The sequence below is a fragment of the Pempheris klunzingeri genome, chromosome 19 (genome assembly GCF_042242105.1).
Source record: "Pempheris klunzingeri isolate RE-2024b chromosome 19, fPemKlu1.hap1, whole genome shotgun sequence".
Lineage (NCBI taxonomy): Eukaryota > Metazoa > Chordata > Actinopteri > Acropomatiformes > Pempheridae > Pempheris > Pempheris klunzingeri.
Window position 1 is genome coordinate 21,673,556 of NC_092030.1, and position 15,122 is coordinate 21,688,677.

Consider the following 15,122-nt stretch of genomic DNA (forward strand, 5'->3'; position numbering starts at 1 on the left):
ACGTGTGTTGGTATGACAAATAAAGTTCCTTGAATCCTTGAATATATTGTGTTTTTGTTTGATATTTTTATTTATTTTATAGTAATAATAGTTTGTGTTATTGTGTGTTACACAAATATTATGTTGGATCTGAACTAATCCTTTAAAACACAGTAACACAAACAAACGAACCAATGGAGGCGGCTGTAGGGCAGCAACTCCTGTGTGAAATTTCTGACACAGACCTTAAAGCTTTTTTAAAAAACAGTAATACTCACTGTATCGCTCTCTTCAAAGCCACCAGACTCCATTGACAAAAACAGTAGTTTTAATTTGCGAAACATGGGAGCTGCTGTTCTGCTGCTGCCTCCATCGTGTTATTGTGTGTTACACAAATCATGTTGAATCCAAACTAACCCTTTAAAAACACCAAAGTCATATAATAACACCAACAAGCCAACTGATGGAGGCAGCAGCAGAGCAGCAGCTCCTGAGTCCTGTTCTCTAAAATCCCTGTTTTAGTGAATGGAGTCTGGTGTGTGTGCTGTTTGTGGTTAAACCAAAAGGATCTTCCAGGTCTCTCTCTGTAGGGATCCTTTCCATGATGCTGTCACACACTCAGAATAACACTCTGAGCCTGTCAACTTTTCAGGACAGCATAAGTCAGACAGACAAGTGGTGGATCTGAATATGAAGTGAGTTAAAGTTAAATAATAATAAGCTTCTCTGTTTCTCTGTTGTTTTGGTTTCCTTGTCACAGAGGCTAAGGCAACAAGCTGTGTGCCACATGTTGCTGAGAGGGAAATGAAGGGATTACTAAGACTCTGATTTGACTTCTCTTTCCAAGAATAATTGCACACACACACACTGACATCTGACATCAGCTGGTTTTCTGCAGGGATTTGAAATACGTGTGTGTGTGTGTGTGTGTGTGTGTGTGTGTGTGTGTGTGTGCAGTAGTTCAAACAGTCACCTGTGCAGCTCTCCCAGGTGGCCTCTGGTGACGTGTGTGCAGGACTGTGGGAAATATTAAGTTTCAGCCAGAGTGATTTCTGACTTGTTTATCGGAGGAGAAGACCACAGTTGAGAAACATCTACGCTGTAATTGTCCACAATTTACTGTTCGCTGAACCGCTCCTCAAAACGCTGACGTGTTTGGGTTTCTCCACATGTTGAAGTGATGAACATGAAGCCAACCGCTCTGTATACAAAGTCTTCTTTAGCCTTTCCAAAGAGAGATGCTGTGTTTGTGTGCTAATGTTAGCATGTCTGGCTAACAAGCTTATTACCAACCAGTGATGCCAGTTTAGCATCTTTTACCTAGTGACAAAGTTCAGCTTTAAAAAGTGACTGAAACACTAAAATGCAATTAACTGGTTGTAATTATTCAATAATCAGACACCTTGTTGGTTAGATGTGTTGTTATTGTGTTAGCTAGCTAGTTAGCAATAAGGCAACTACAATCATTCACGAGTGGTTCTTAAGTAAGTTCAACACGCTGGAACAAGAAGAAATGTGAATAAAACAAACCTATGATGTGTTTTGTTTAAAAATAAAAATAAGATCATAAACAAACAACTCTAAGCTAACAAATGTCATCAGTTTGCATCCCACCTGCCGATAGCAACTGATAATTAAAAGGCAACACAGCTACCCTCAAAAACATATAACAGATAATTACATAGTTACCGTGGTTACAGATTATTTTTAAAAAGAAAAAACAAACTAGCACGTCCGCTGTGTAGCATTTCCCCACTTTAGCTTGATTAAGCTAACATTTAGCTAACGCTTCATAGTGCACTTTACTGGATTTTGGGGAAGTTTCCACTCAAAAGAACTTTTCCAAACACATTGATTCGTCCTTGAAGCCTCTCACAACACTATGAGTGGATAATACTGTAAAAAATATATTTAAAAAAATAAATGTGTTAGCTGAGCAGCCAAAGACGGCTAACATAGAACCAAACAACAGTCTGATATCAAGTTCTTCCCTGTCAAACTCATACCAACATAGACAATATCAGAATAATGCTTTTCTAGTTTGGTGTTTTCCACTTGGGCCGTCAGCTGATGGAGACGTCGCCCTGCTGTCTTTTTAAGGTTGTTGCTGGTTTATTTAGCGATAACGATCACTTCAGATGACAGAATCCCCATTGATCCCATTTATAGACACTTTTCGGCGTCTGAAATCTGCCACCGTTACTGTAACGTGTGTCTTAGCAGTGAAAACAGAAAACTGGACGGGGCTCTGTGTGTTCGTCCTTGGCTGCAGTTCCTCCCCTGAAGTGGTGGAAGCTACTGGGATCACTGGTTTCTCTCTCGTTGTGTTTGCTCATATGTTCGTTGGCCCCGGCAGTAATTCCTTCCTGTTTATCTGTTTGTATTTCTCATCATGCAGGTCTTTCATTTCTCTCCGGGCTCTTTCTTACAGGATGTCTGTCAGAGACCCTCAGAATTAAGGATCAGATAACTCAGACACATGTTGGAGCAGAGCACAGCAGCAGCCTCACCTTTAACAACATCCTTTAACACCTGCTTCAGGTCTGAGTATATGCAGGCGGAGGGACGTCTCATCGGAGGAGAGACTGGAAAGTGTCGTTTTTTGCATTTAAAGATAGAGAGAGACCTGGAAGATGCTTTTGGTTTAACCACAAACAGCCGTTACATCACTCTCTGCAAACACACCAGACTCCATTCATAAAAACAGTGATTTTACACAGGAGCTGCTGGTCTGCTGCTGCCTTAATAAGTTTAGTTTGTTGATGTTATTGTGTGACTTTGGTGATTAACGGGCTTAGTTGAGATCCAACACAATATTAGTGTAACACAACATCAGAAACAAACTAATGATCGAGGCAGCTGTAGACCAGCAGCTCCTGTGTTCTACAAGGCAAAATTATAGTTTTTGTCAATGGAGTTTGGTAGCTTTAAGCCAAACAATATAATACCAGGATACTAGAGTGCATGTACACTAAACACACTCAGATTTTGGAGATGTGCACCAAGTTAGTGTGTAGCTGGTGAACACAGCTGAGCGCTTAGGATTTTAAGAGCCAGTTGTTTGCTTCAGGAGGCGGTGGAGCCCAAAAACAAAGCTAAAAGAAAGTGAATATTGCTCTGTATCTGCTGGACGTGTAAACTCATTCAACAACTTAATAATATGTCAGTCTCCTGTTTATGGTTTTGCTCTGCTGCCCATCTGTGTCCAAAAAAAATCAATTAAAAGCTTTAATTCTTCCATAATTTCCTATAATTTCCAGAATCACTGCCCTCATACACACAATGAAACCAGTGCAGTGTCTGTATTTAATTAGCAGGACTGATACAGTCAGTGTTGGTCACAGCGAACACAACCTCCTCCATCCTGCCCACAGGCCTTCATAATCCAGCTTCAATCAGTTCCCCAAACTGGCTTCCAGACGTCTATGTAAACACATCTGTGCTCGTCTCTTTGTTATTGTTTTTATTAGTCTTTGCTGCTCGCCGTTATTGCCGTCTAACTTTCTCAGTCCTCTGAGATCTGGACTTTTTGGAGAACGCTGAGAGCTCTTAAATGAAGCTGTACATCCAGCTGTAGCGGGCCAAAGCTCCTCTGACACAGAGCTCTTTTGTCCGTCCAGTAATACAGATGGATGTGTGGTCAAACACACTCTGGCATCTCGCTGGAAGTCTTCTTTGTATTGGCTTTGTTGTTTCTCCTCCACAGTGTCTGTGGTTTCCTCCTGCTTCTAAAGCTGAAGGATGGTGAGATGTTTCAGACGGGCATCAGACAGAGACGATCCTTAAACGGCGTTAGCAGCCCTGCAAGTCCGAATAAAGAGTTTATTCACAGACGTGGAGATAGAAAAGGTCAACAGAGTGGCGCTCCCTCCAGGACCAGGGTCATTTATTTAGCTTGGCTCACGGAGGAGGAGGTTCTGGTGTGTGTTTGGCGTGGTGGGCGTCGACGGGAACGGGCACAGAGGATCGCGACTGAGCGGCCGAGAACAGCGTTTGGATGGCGGACAAGAATAATTCTGCTCTAGAGGATAATTCTGGTTGGGATAACAGTGAACCCGTCTGTGAAGTTGCTAAACTGGCATCTCTGGCGGGACTGTTTGTATCTTCAGGGGTATTTTCATGATCTCTAACGCGCCGCCCATCTGTCCTGGATGATAAAATGTTTTTTCGCTGCAACTTTAAAGGCACAGTTTGGATTATTTGAAGAGGAGTTTTATGGGGCGCACACTTAACAAAAATGGTGTTAAATAGCACTAAGAGTGGTTCTGCTAATTATAGTGGAACCACTTTATAGTGCCCGTCTTTAAAGGTGTTACATAGCATTTTACACATTTACCAGTCAGTGTGTTAGTGTATGTGTCCGCTGTGTTTAGAATATTTTCACAGCTTTTCTTTGCTGTTAAACAACTTTTCTGACAGGAAATGAAGCCATTATGTCTTTATCTTCGCTTTCCTCAAACCCACCAGACTCCATTGACAAAAACAGTGATTTTACCTCACAGAACACAGGAGCTGCTGGTCTGCTGCTGCCTCCATCAGTTAGCTTGTTTGTGTTATCGTGGGACTTTGGTGTGTTAAAGGGTTAGTTCAGATCCAATTAAATATTTGTGCGTTAACGTGTTAGATCATGGATCGAGGCAGCAGTAGACCAGAAACTCCTCTTTTCTGTGAGGTAAAATTACTGTTTTTGTCAATGGAGTCTGGCGGATTTGAAGTGAGTGATATAACGGCTTCAGTTCATCAGAAAGGTGGTTAAATATTTATAATATAGCATACACTTAAACTTAAAATCAGTGAGAAGTTGGACTGCAACCTTAAATATTGGTGGACAATAATGTTATTATTACAGAAATGTTCCCTTTTTTGCTTCTTCTTGGTGGAATTACCTGCTTTTACTGTCACGGGACAGTTGGCACACATACTAAACATGCACTCACTGCAGCACATGATGAAGAAGTGGCTCCGGCCGCACAGTGGACCCACCCAGAGCCTCCAGAACCTGCTGGGACCCATCAGATAAACAGGAACATGTTTCCCAGAGGCCCCCCGGCATCCCCAGAGGGCCCGACCAGACAGCTCGGCCTTATTAGCTCCAATAGACCCCTAACAGATCCACACGGGGCCTTCGCTTTCTGATCTCCTCTCCTCTGTCATTAACTGTAACTCTTCACTTTCATCTCCTGCGTGCTGCTCAGGGATCCTTCCTTCCGCCCGTCTTTAGCGCCGTCCTGCACCTAAGGGCCTCCAGCGGACACATGTGCGTGAATGCGTACGTGAGCCGAGCACTCCAGGCTAGATCCTGCAGTAATGACTTCCAGCTCAGTCTTTAGGTAACAAGCATTTCCTGGTGGTTGTTTCTGCCAGAGGACGGACGCCGACCATCTCTCTCAGGCTCAGTCCTGTCTTCATCACTCTACAGACATACATAGTGTTCAAGTTTAAAGGCTTTCTTGTTTATTTTCTATCCTGGCTCCCATTATTACATATTTTGGTTTGAAATGATTTTGGTCCAGAAAATCACCAGACTCCATTGACAAAACCAGTGATTTTGCCTCTCAGAAAGTGGGAGCTGCTGGTCTTCCGCTGCCTCGATTACTTGTTTTGTTTGTGTTATGGTGTCCGTTTGGTGTTTTAAAAGGTTAGTTTGGATTCAAAGCAATATCTGTGCAACACACAATAACACAAACAAACTAACCGATCGAAGCAGCAGCAGACCAGCAGCTCTCGTGTTATGTGAGCTAAAATCCCTGTTTTAGTGAATGTAGTCTGGTGTGTGTGCAGAGAGCGACATAACGGCTGTTTGTGGTTAAACCAAACGCATCTAACCGACGGACTCCACCACCGTCAGAGATAAATGAGGTTTCCGTGCAGGTCAAGACAATTAACCTGCAAAGTTTTGCTGCATTTGCACAAAAAAACCCACAGAGAACTCTCCTCTCAGAGGGAGGCAGTTAAAACACAGTCCATAAATGTCGGCAGTGAAGTTCATTAGGACTGGCCTAGTTTTGGAGGCGGAGGGGCACCGAGAAGGGGTCTGAACGGGGTCCTCGGGGGTCTCTGATCACGCCAGGGATTATGGATATTTCCTGTTAAAGGGACCCCGATGAGCCGCTGTCAGCGGGCCCAGAACCTCCAGCAGCAGCAGCAGCAGCAGCAGCCCAGCACGGAGAGCTCTGCGTGGGGTGGATCTACGTCCACAGTCTCTGTGGTGTGAGACCAACCGACACAGGACAGCAGCTCCAACGATTAGAGCCAGAAAATTAACGTCAAATGGGACTAAATCCTGAAAGAGATCAGCTGTTATTGCAAAAGTCAAACAACACGATCTGAAAACTGGATGCTCTCAGATCTATAGTGCAAACTAGTCTAAAATACTGCAGGGGAATCTCATTAGAGGGTCTTATTTTGTTTTCTCATGCTGATAATCTCTGGCAGCAGTAGACCAGCAACTCAGGTCTAAAATTGCTGTTTTTGTCAATGGAGTCTGGTGTGTTTGAAAAGAGCGAGTTAAATGCAAAAAAGACACTTTACAGTATCTCCTCCAATGAGGAGTCCCAAAGTGACTCCTTCACAACGCTTCATGTGTCCAACCAACGATCCAAAGCTAAAAGTTACTGAAAACACACTCAGACATTGAGAGGATGAGTTTCAAAGACTTGAAAAGATATAAATAAGGTAATTTTCTTTGGAAAGATGAAAATAATGTCCTAAGTAATGTGGACTCTTAAGCTCAAAACATATATTGACATTATATTACAATGTCATTCACATGCTCCAGACTCCATTGACAAAAACGGTAATTCTACGTAGCAGGACACAGGAGCTGATGTCTACTGCTGCATCCATCAGTTAGTTTGTTTGTGGTGTTGTGTGTTTTACAGATATTGTGTTGGACCTGAATTAACCCTTTAAAACACCAAAGTCACACAATAACATCCACAAACTACACGATGGAGGCAGCAGCAGAGCAGCAACTCCTGTGTAAAATCCCTGTTTTAGTGAATGTAGTCTGGTGTGTGTGCTGTTTGTGGTTAAACCAAAAGGATCTTCCAGGTCTCTCTCTGTAGGGATCCTTTCCATGATGCTGTCACACACTTAGAATAACACTCTGAGCCTGTCAGTGGATCAAACAAGCTCTTTTAGTGGACCTACTGTGATCAGGTGCAGTTGTCCCAAAGGATCACGTTGCAGCCATTGCAGCCCGTTTGGTGGCTGCTGGCTGAGGTGATCTACTGGACCAGTTCCAACACTTTTACTACCTACCAGTCACTCAGACACCAGGATGTGGACAGAGAGGACCCAGGGTTGCCCTTCATGTATTCATAAACACGTTCCTATAAAAGTTAATAACGTTTTAAGAAGCTATCATGTTGCTAGCGTCGCTACAAAGGACGTTAATGACTACTTTACATCACGGCTGTCGTCAGAGGGGAAATGAACGATATGGAGATGAAAGACGTTCAGAAGGATCACCGCTGAGGGTGAACGTATGTACAGTAAAGGCTCAGAGGAGGAGGAGGAGGAGAGCGGGATGAAGGCTGGTTGTTGGGCAATCCAATGACAGAAAGACAATAGTTGAGTTGGAGGAGAGAGAGACCCCCTCTCAGCCTCTTAAATTGGATCCAGGAGACATCAGTGAATGAGCCCTCTGTGCTTTTGTTATGGGGCGCACACACACACACACACACACACACACACACACACACACACACACACTCTCTCACACACTCTCTCTCCTGTGGATCATTGTGTAATCAGCCTGGCAGTGTGCAGCTGTCTGGCTGCAGCTCTGCTTCGCCTCCATGAGAAAGCATCAGACTCTGTGGAAACAGGGGGGGGGGGGGTCTTCTGAGGGTAACCTCCAGGAGGCCCCCCCCCAACAACACCACCAACACCACCTACACTATCTACTGAACCAGGAAGTCTTTTCTGGAGTAAAACTTCACCTCCTGTGTTCAGACCTACTAAAGTGTGTCAGTATCATCAGCAGCAGTTTTACTATCACTGTTATTATAATGTATATATTATGATTATATCTGATGTTTCTGGGCAGACTGGACTGTACTGCAAACAAATAGAAAGTACTGCAAACAAATAGAAAGTACTGCAAACAAATAGAAAGTACTGCAAACAGATCTCCACTGACCTTTGACCTCTGGGTTATCTTTTGTTGATATTATTGATCATCTTAGCTTCACTGATGTTTAACTAAATGTAGATTTGGATTTAAACAAATCCAACACATTGCTTCGCTCCGGCTGGTTGAACTTGTTGAAGCACTTTGTCGCTGTGCTCTACAAATAAACTTCATTATTATAATTATCTAATTAATTATCATTATTTACTTCATAGCTACAAACTCTGTGTCGGAGAGAATAAAGACAAAATGAGACTTTTCTTTGGGAAACATTCTTAAAAACTTTTTTCTGATGAATCCCGAGTTTTTATCGTAGAAACTGTTGATGAATCTGAGTCTGAGAAACCTTTGACATCATCAGTGATGTAAGACACACACACACACACACACACACACACACACACACACACACACTCTGCTCTGCATCCTGGAAAACAAAATCCTGGACTGAGAGGAGTTCAGTCCGGTCTGGTTCTGGTTCTGGTCGTCGTCCTCTGAGCCGATGCTGCAGTGTGACGTGTTGCGTTTGAGGGTCGTCCCACAGAGGGAAATTTATCTTGCAGCTCTGACGTATCAACTAAAGAGGAAAACATGTTTCCTGGAAACCAAAGTTCTGCAGGTCTGGGGGGTAAATTCAGAGGAAAATAGAAGATAAATGAATATAATTACTAAAATGTGGCTGTAAAAACACGTTCAGAGCCGCCAAACTGGAGACGAACGAGCAGAAGAAGCAGCGTGTGTCTCTAAGAAATGTTTCTGTTTATTTATATGTAGGTTTGTGTTTGTTTCTTTATGTTTTTTAATGTATTTATGTTTCTTTTCCTCTTATGGATCAACACATTCATCCTGTAGTAAGAAAAAAACACGTCCACAGCCGTCAAACTGGAGACGTTTGTTTCTATGCAGACGATGTTATTTTGTGTACGAAGCAAAACGTGTTTGTGTTTGTATTTAAAGGACGTATCAGACTTGACCAGCTGACTATTATCAGCTGCTCCTTTAAACGTTACCGCACTTCTGTTTTTAAAGGGACAGTTCGCCCCAAAATCAAAAACACAGATTTTACCTGTAGGGCTGTTTATCCATCATAGCTCAGTTTAGTGTGAGTTAGTGATTTTTGGATATTTAAATGTCCAAAATACACTTTTTAGAGTGCCTCTGAGAAAAGACCGTCCTCTCTGTTTCTGGGTGAAAACGCTCTGTTTAGATTTAGCTCCTTTTATGATGTCATACGGGATCTGTTGATCATGTGACCTCCAGCCCCCGGTGACATGAAGCATACAATAATGTGTCTTCTGAACATAAAACCACGTTAACCTGTTTTAAGGGGACGTCCAGATAAGAGTATGAACTTAAAAATGAACAGAATATGGGACTTTTAATGTAGGAACTACTTCCTGCCGAACTACACCTGCCAACCGTGTTGTCATGGACGAGAGGCGCCGCACCCCCCACGGTCTTTCTGATGATGCTCCACCTTCACTGTTGCCACCGTTTGACCTCTTTTACATTTTTGTTTTCTTGTTGTTTCCTCTCACATTATTTTTTTCTCCTTTTCTTTTTTACTTGTTCCACTATAATTCTGGATATTTTTTCCATCCTGGTGATCTGTTTTCTTACGTGGACATGCTGCCACATGATGTTCACACTATCTCAGCGGAGGAGGACGACATTACTACTGTTTACTGCATTATTGGACCAATAGGGCATGGCGCACAGGCTAACTTCCTGTTAGCGCTCCGCTAGCTTGTCATTTAGGTACCAAAACTTGTACAAACAGGGTCCAGGTTTAAAAGCACCAGTCATCCTTATGTTCTTTTATTCGTTCTTCTTGGCTCTGCAGGTCAGATGTGAATGTGTGAACTGTCCCTTTAAACAGCTTGCTCCTGCACTGTGGGAGTTACCTGTGAAAACCAGGTCTGTCTCCGTCTGTCTGTCCACCTGCAGCTCAGTCCTGCCCCCGAGTGGCCGAGACGCCTCATTACAGCTGCAATAAAACCAGAGTCTTCAGTTCATCTCTCAAAATAAAGTTTCACAGCTGGAAAGTCAAGATTAGATTTTAAAAGAAATTCTACGCAACAGTTAAAATGCTAAAATATTAAAATCAAAGATCACAGTAGGTCCACTAAAAGAGCTTGTTTGATCCACTGACAGGCTCAGAGTGTTATTCTAAGTGTGTGACAGCATCATGGAAAGGATCCCTACAGAGAGAGACCTGGAAGATCCTTTTGGTTTAACCACAAACAGCACACACACCAGACTACATTCACTAAAACAGGGATTTTAGAGAACAGGACTCAGGAGCTGCTGGTCTGCTGCTGCTTCAATTTTGTGACTTTAGCATTTTAAAAGGTTCATTTCGATCCAACACACTATTTGTCGAACACACAATTAACACAAACAAACTAACTGATGGAGGCAGCAGCAGACCAGAGGCTCCTGTGTTCTGCTAAATTAAATTCCTGTTTTTGTGAATGGAGTCTGGTGTGTGTGCAGAGAGCGATATAACAGCGGTTTGAGGGTCTTCCAGGTTTATCTCTGCAGGGATCCTTTCCATGATGCTGTCGAGGAGGAGGGTTAAACCACGACCCCCAACTCAAAGAGCCTCAAACACACAGAGAGAATAACTAATAACAGAGTATTTGGAGCTTCTGATCATGGATTTCTCTCTGCTGTGGTCCGTCCAGCTGCTTTTCATTCATGAGAAGAAGACTGGTGTTCAAAGCCGCGGCACAAATAACCCCCAGCGTCGGCGCCTGTGGAAGCACCACTGTTTGTTTGGCTGATTTAGTGCGAAGTGGCCGAAACTCCTTTTATTCTCCTTCTCACAGAAAACGAAGCACAAACTGGGGCTCAGACTATTATCTGGAACTGCTCACATGAAAGCACATCAGTTATTATTTGTTCATCCTTCATGAGTCTCTGCATTAAAACAAAGTCCACAGTATTTATGTGGTGCTTTTTTAATTTATCTTACATTTATTTCTATCTTACTGTTATTTAATGGTAGATTTAGTTTGTTATGTCTTTTTAATATTTGGTATTCTTTAAATTTTTCACAACTTTGAGCTGCATTTTATGTATGAAAGCTGCTTTATAGACAGTTTATCATTATTATTATTAACTATTCTTACTATTGTGCTGTTATATATGGGGCATTTCTCAGCATAAGATTTACTGTTTAATTTTCAGTTCTTTCCTCTATAGTGATATATTTCATTCTGACACACGTTTCCATATATTTTGTACTATAATAAACATATTTATATACTTTTATTATTTGTTGTTATAATTCTACTGTTAGCTATTAGTTATAGTTGTGGTTGGAGGAACAGATTTTCACATAATTAGACCCTACAGAGAGAGACCTGGAAGATTCTTCTGGTTTAACCACAAACAGCCGTTATATCGCTCTCTGCACACACACCAGACTCCATTCACAAAAACAGGGATTTTACCTTGCAGAGCACAGGAGCTGCTGCCTCAATAAATTAGTTTGTTTGGGTTATTGAGTGACTTTTGTGTGTTAAAGGGTTAATTTGGATCCAAACACAATATTTGCGTATCACACAATAACACAAGCAAACAGACCAGACAGACCAGAACCTCCTGTGTTCTGGGACGTAAAAATTCGTGTTTTTGTGAATGGAGTCTGGTGTGTGTGCAGAGAGCGATATAACGTCTGTTTGTGGTTAAACCAAAAGGATCTTCCAGTCGACCTTTTCTGGGGGGAAACTGGTGACAGTTTGGTAGTTTTGTAAGGAAGAAATGAGAAACTTTATTGTTTTGAAACAATAAATTTATCATCCAAAGTCTCGTTCCAGCAGCAGAATGAAGTAACGTTTTATCCAAAGAACCTCAAAGACACACAAAGAGAATCTGAGGAAGCATCTTCATCATTAGTCCGTTTGTCAGAGTCCAGGTCAGCAGGAGAACGTCAGAACGTCACCACTTTGGTCTGTTTGGGTTTGGCTTTCTTCACTGGAACATGGACTTCCTCATAGTCTGCGCTCATGTTGTTGGACAACCAGGGAAGAGTCATTGAGTTTGCTGGACGGAGAGAAAAGAAAGATGAAGGTGAGACATAAGACTCCGGACACCAGACTCCATTGACAAAAACATACATTTTACCCCACAGAACACAGGAGTTGCTGGTCTTCTGCTGCATCAGTCACTTAGTTTGTCTGTGTTGTTTAGAGCTACAACATTATTGTGTTGGATCTGAACAAACCCTTTAAAACACCACAAGTCACACAATAACACAAACTAACTAACAACTCGAGACAGCAGCAGAGCAGCAGCTCCTGTGTCCTGTTCTCTAAAATCCCTGTTTTAGTGAATGTAGTCTGGTGTGTGTGCTGTTTGTGGTTAAACCAAAAGGATCTTCCAGGTCTCTCTCTGTAGGGATCCTTTCCATGATGCTGTCACACACTTAGAATAACACTCTGAGCCTGTCAGTGGATCAAACAAGCTCTTTTAGTGGACCTACTGTGATCAGGTGCAGTTGTCCCAAAGGATCACGTTGCAGCCATTGCAGCCCGTTTGGTGTCTGCTGGCTGAGGTGATCTACTGAGAGTTAAATAAAGGGACATTTCCAGGATATTCTAAAGGTGTGTGACACCTGACCCTGCAGTGACCTGGTCTGAGGACTCACTTGCTGCCTGCTGCTCTGGACAGTCCTTCTGGAAATGTTCCACGGAGCCACAGATCCGGCAGCAGCCGCCTGCAGACAGACAGACAGACAGACAGACAGACAGACAGACAGACAGACAGGCGGTTAGCAACGAGACAGTGATGAGCGACGGTCAGCTGATCTCTGAGGTCGTACCTTTAGCGTAGAGTCCCTTCGGGTTATCAGGACAGGCCCGGGACAGGTGACCCGTCTGTCCGCAGATGAAGCACTTGGCGTACGGGAATTCACCTGCGGGACACGACAGCTGAGCGTTAGTGAGTCTGTGTTAGTTATCGGCCGTCTGTCAGCGGCGTCCGGCGGAGGATCTCCTCACCCAGCGCCGGATCCACTTTAGCCCGACACCTCTGGATCTCGTGTTCAGTGGAGCCGCAGCGGTAACAGATCCCCCGACCCAGCTCCTCATCGGCATCGGCCTCCGGACAGTCGGCCAGACCGTGACCGGGCTTTCTGCAGTTAAAACACAGCTGGGGGGGACAAGGAGGGAGGAGGAGAGGAGGAGGAGAGGAGGAGGAGGGGGAGGAGGAGGTGTAAACTTCATTCCCTTCTTCATTTGTAATCTCACTAAAATCTCTGGCTCAGTTTTCTCACCATGTTGCTCTTCTTGTCGCTCTGCCTCTTCGTCCTCCTCTCCTCTCTCCTTCTGTCCTTCTTCAGGGCCGTCTGCACCTCCTCCCTCAGCTCCTCCTCCTCCCTCCTCCCTCGCTCCCCTCTGGGCGCCGTCTGTCCGCTCTGCTGCAGATACTCCATGAAGCCGTTCACGTCCTCGTCCGTGTAGTCTTTCTTCTTACGGTTCGGTTTTTTCACAGCTGATCCAGCAGCCTGAGTCCCTCTCAGCTGAGACCCGGAGCCGCCTGGGCCGCCTCCCCCTCTTCCTCCTCCTCCTCCTCTTCCTCCTCCTCTTCTCAGCTGACTCCATGGCGTGGCGTCTGCTGGCTTGTGTTTGTGGACGTTATTGGCTCTCGCCCACCTCGTCATCACTGCAGCTGCTGAGGATGAAGTTTTACAACTGATCAGATGTTTACTTAAAGGAGAAGCTGTTTTCAGACCTGGGTCCTATCTGTTCATATCCTGGTGTCTAACTGACACAGGTAGGGACTAAAAGTGTTGGAATGGGTCCAGTAGATCACTGTAATGCTGTTTTGTTGAACCAGAAACAGCTGTTTCACTGCTCTCTTCAAAGCCACCAAACACCATTGACAAAAACAGCTATTTTACCTCACAGGACACAGGAGTCGCTGGTCTGCTGCTGTTAGTTTGATAGTGTTATTGTGTGTTACACAAATAGTTTTTGATCTGAATGAACGCTTTAAGTCAACAAAATCACACAACAGCACAAACAAACAAACCGATCGACGCAGCAGTAGAGCAGCAGCTCCCATGCAAAACTACTGTTTTTGTCAATGGAGTCTGGTGGCTTTGAAGAGAGCAGTGAAACAGCCGTTTCACACTATCACATTTTCACACCATCTCCCAGTCTGAGATAAATAAAGTACATCTATCCATCCATCCATCCTTTATATTTGGTGTGTAACATATTAACCTGTAAAGTAGCTGCAGCTGTCAGATCAATATTAAAAACTACTAAAAGAAAACTGAAACGTTGCTTTAGTTTTTTAATCTAATTTCAGTCGTTAGGATAAAATTATTACACACACAAAAACATTTAGGAACAACTCTTCTGTAAAAACCATGTTAGCATGTTTATTAGCAGCTAGCTAACACAGCGAGTTACTCTCGTTTTTAACGATAAATATTCCACCAGAGAGGAAACGAAACACTGGGAGTCATTAAAAGTCAACTTTTCACACAGAATCACCGATTAAATCTATAAATTTAAGCTCAGACATCGTTACCTTGAGAGAGTTTCAGCCCATGTGTTTGTATTTTTCCCGGAAGTGGTCACTCTTCTTCTACGGTCTCTGCTTCCCCTTCTTCTTCTACTTCTACTTCTTTATTACCGGCGGTTGGAAACCAGCGAACCACCGCCATCTTCTGCTCCGGAGTGAACTCAGATACTTTACTGCAGTAAAAGTACGACAACCACAAAGTACAACTAATACTCCTGCAGTACAAGTACAAGTCCCGCGTTTATAAACCCGATTAAAGCAAAATTAAGTAAAGTGCTCATCTCTAGTTAACTACAGCTTCTTATTGTAGCCGGTGTTTATTCACATATTGGCAAAATATCTCCATTAAAATTACGCCGAATCATCAGTTAGCAGCTCATATTCACAGCGTGTCTGTGGATGTGCAGATAATCATCACTGCATCACTGCGATGCTGAAGAAAACTTTAAAGTCTCATTATTCTCGG

At 43.4% G+C, this 15,122-nt stretch overlaps 1 protein-coding gene across 2 annotated transcripts; it reads right to left on the minus strand.

Annotated features, from left to right (window-relative positions):
- Nucleotides 1–11,875: 11,875 nt before the first annotated feature.
- Nucleotides 11,876–14,718, minus strand: zcchc9 (zinc finger, CCHC domain containing 9). 2 transcript variants are annotated; one of them, XM_070850529.1, is made up of 6 exons: nucleotides 14,663–14,718; nucleotides 13,398–13,795; nucleotides 13,123–13,273; nucleotides 12,945–13,037; nucleotides 12,771–12,839; nucleotides 11,876–12,166 (listed from the first exon to the last, which is right to left on the minus strand). In XM_070850529.1, exons 2-6 carry the CDS (start codon nucleotides 13,782–13,784, stop codon nucleotides 12,054–12,056), a joined length of 813 nt encoding a protein of 270 aa, XP_070706630.1. In that variant the 5' UTR covers nucleotides 13,785–13,795; nucleotides 14,663–14,718; the 3' UTR covers nucleotides 11,876–12,053. The 2 variants fall into 2 exon arrangements, with proteins under 2 accessions (XP_070706630.1, XP_070706629.1); XM_070850528.1 differs by lacking the exon at nucleotides 14,663–14,718 and having other exon boundaries at nucleotides 13,398–13,823.
- Between the last annotated feature and the right edge of the window lie 404 nt (nucleotides 14,719–15,122).

What these genes read in the sequence shown, in the direction of transcription:
- zcchc9 (XM_070850529.1), bottom strand. Translation starts at nt 13,784, where the DNA reads ATGACGAGGTGGGCGAGAGCCAATAACGTCCACAAACACAAGCCAGCA. An exon ending in GCGACAAGAAGAGCAACATG is followed by an intron (nt 13,274 to 13,397) that starts GTGAGAAAACTG and finishes TGTCCCCCCCAG; the next exon opens with CTGTGTTTTAACTGCAGAAA. An exon ending in GAAGGGACTCTACGCTAAAG is followed by an intron (nt 12,840 to 12,944) that starts GTACGACCTCAG and finishes GTCTGTCTGCAG; the next exon opens with GCGGCTGCTGCCGGATCTGT.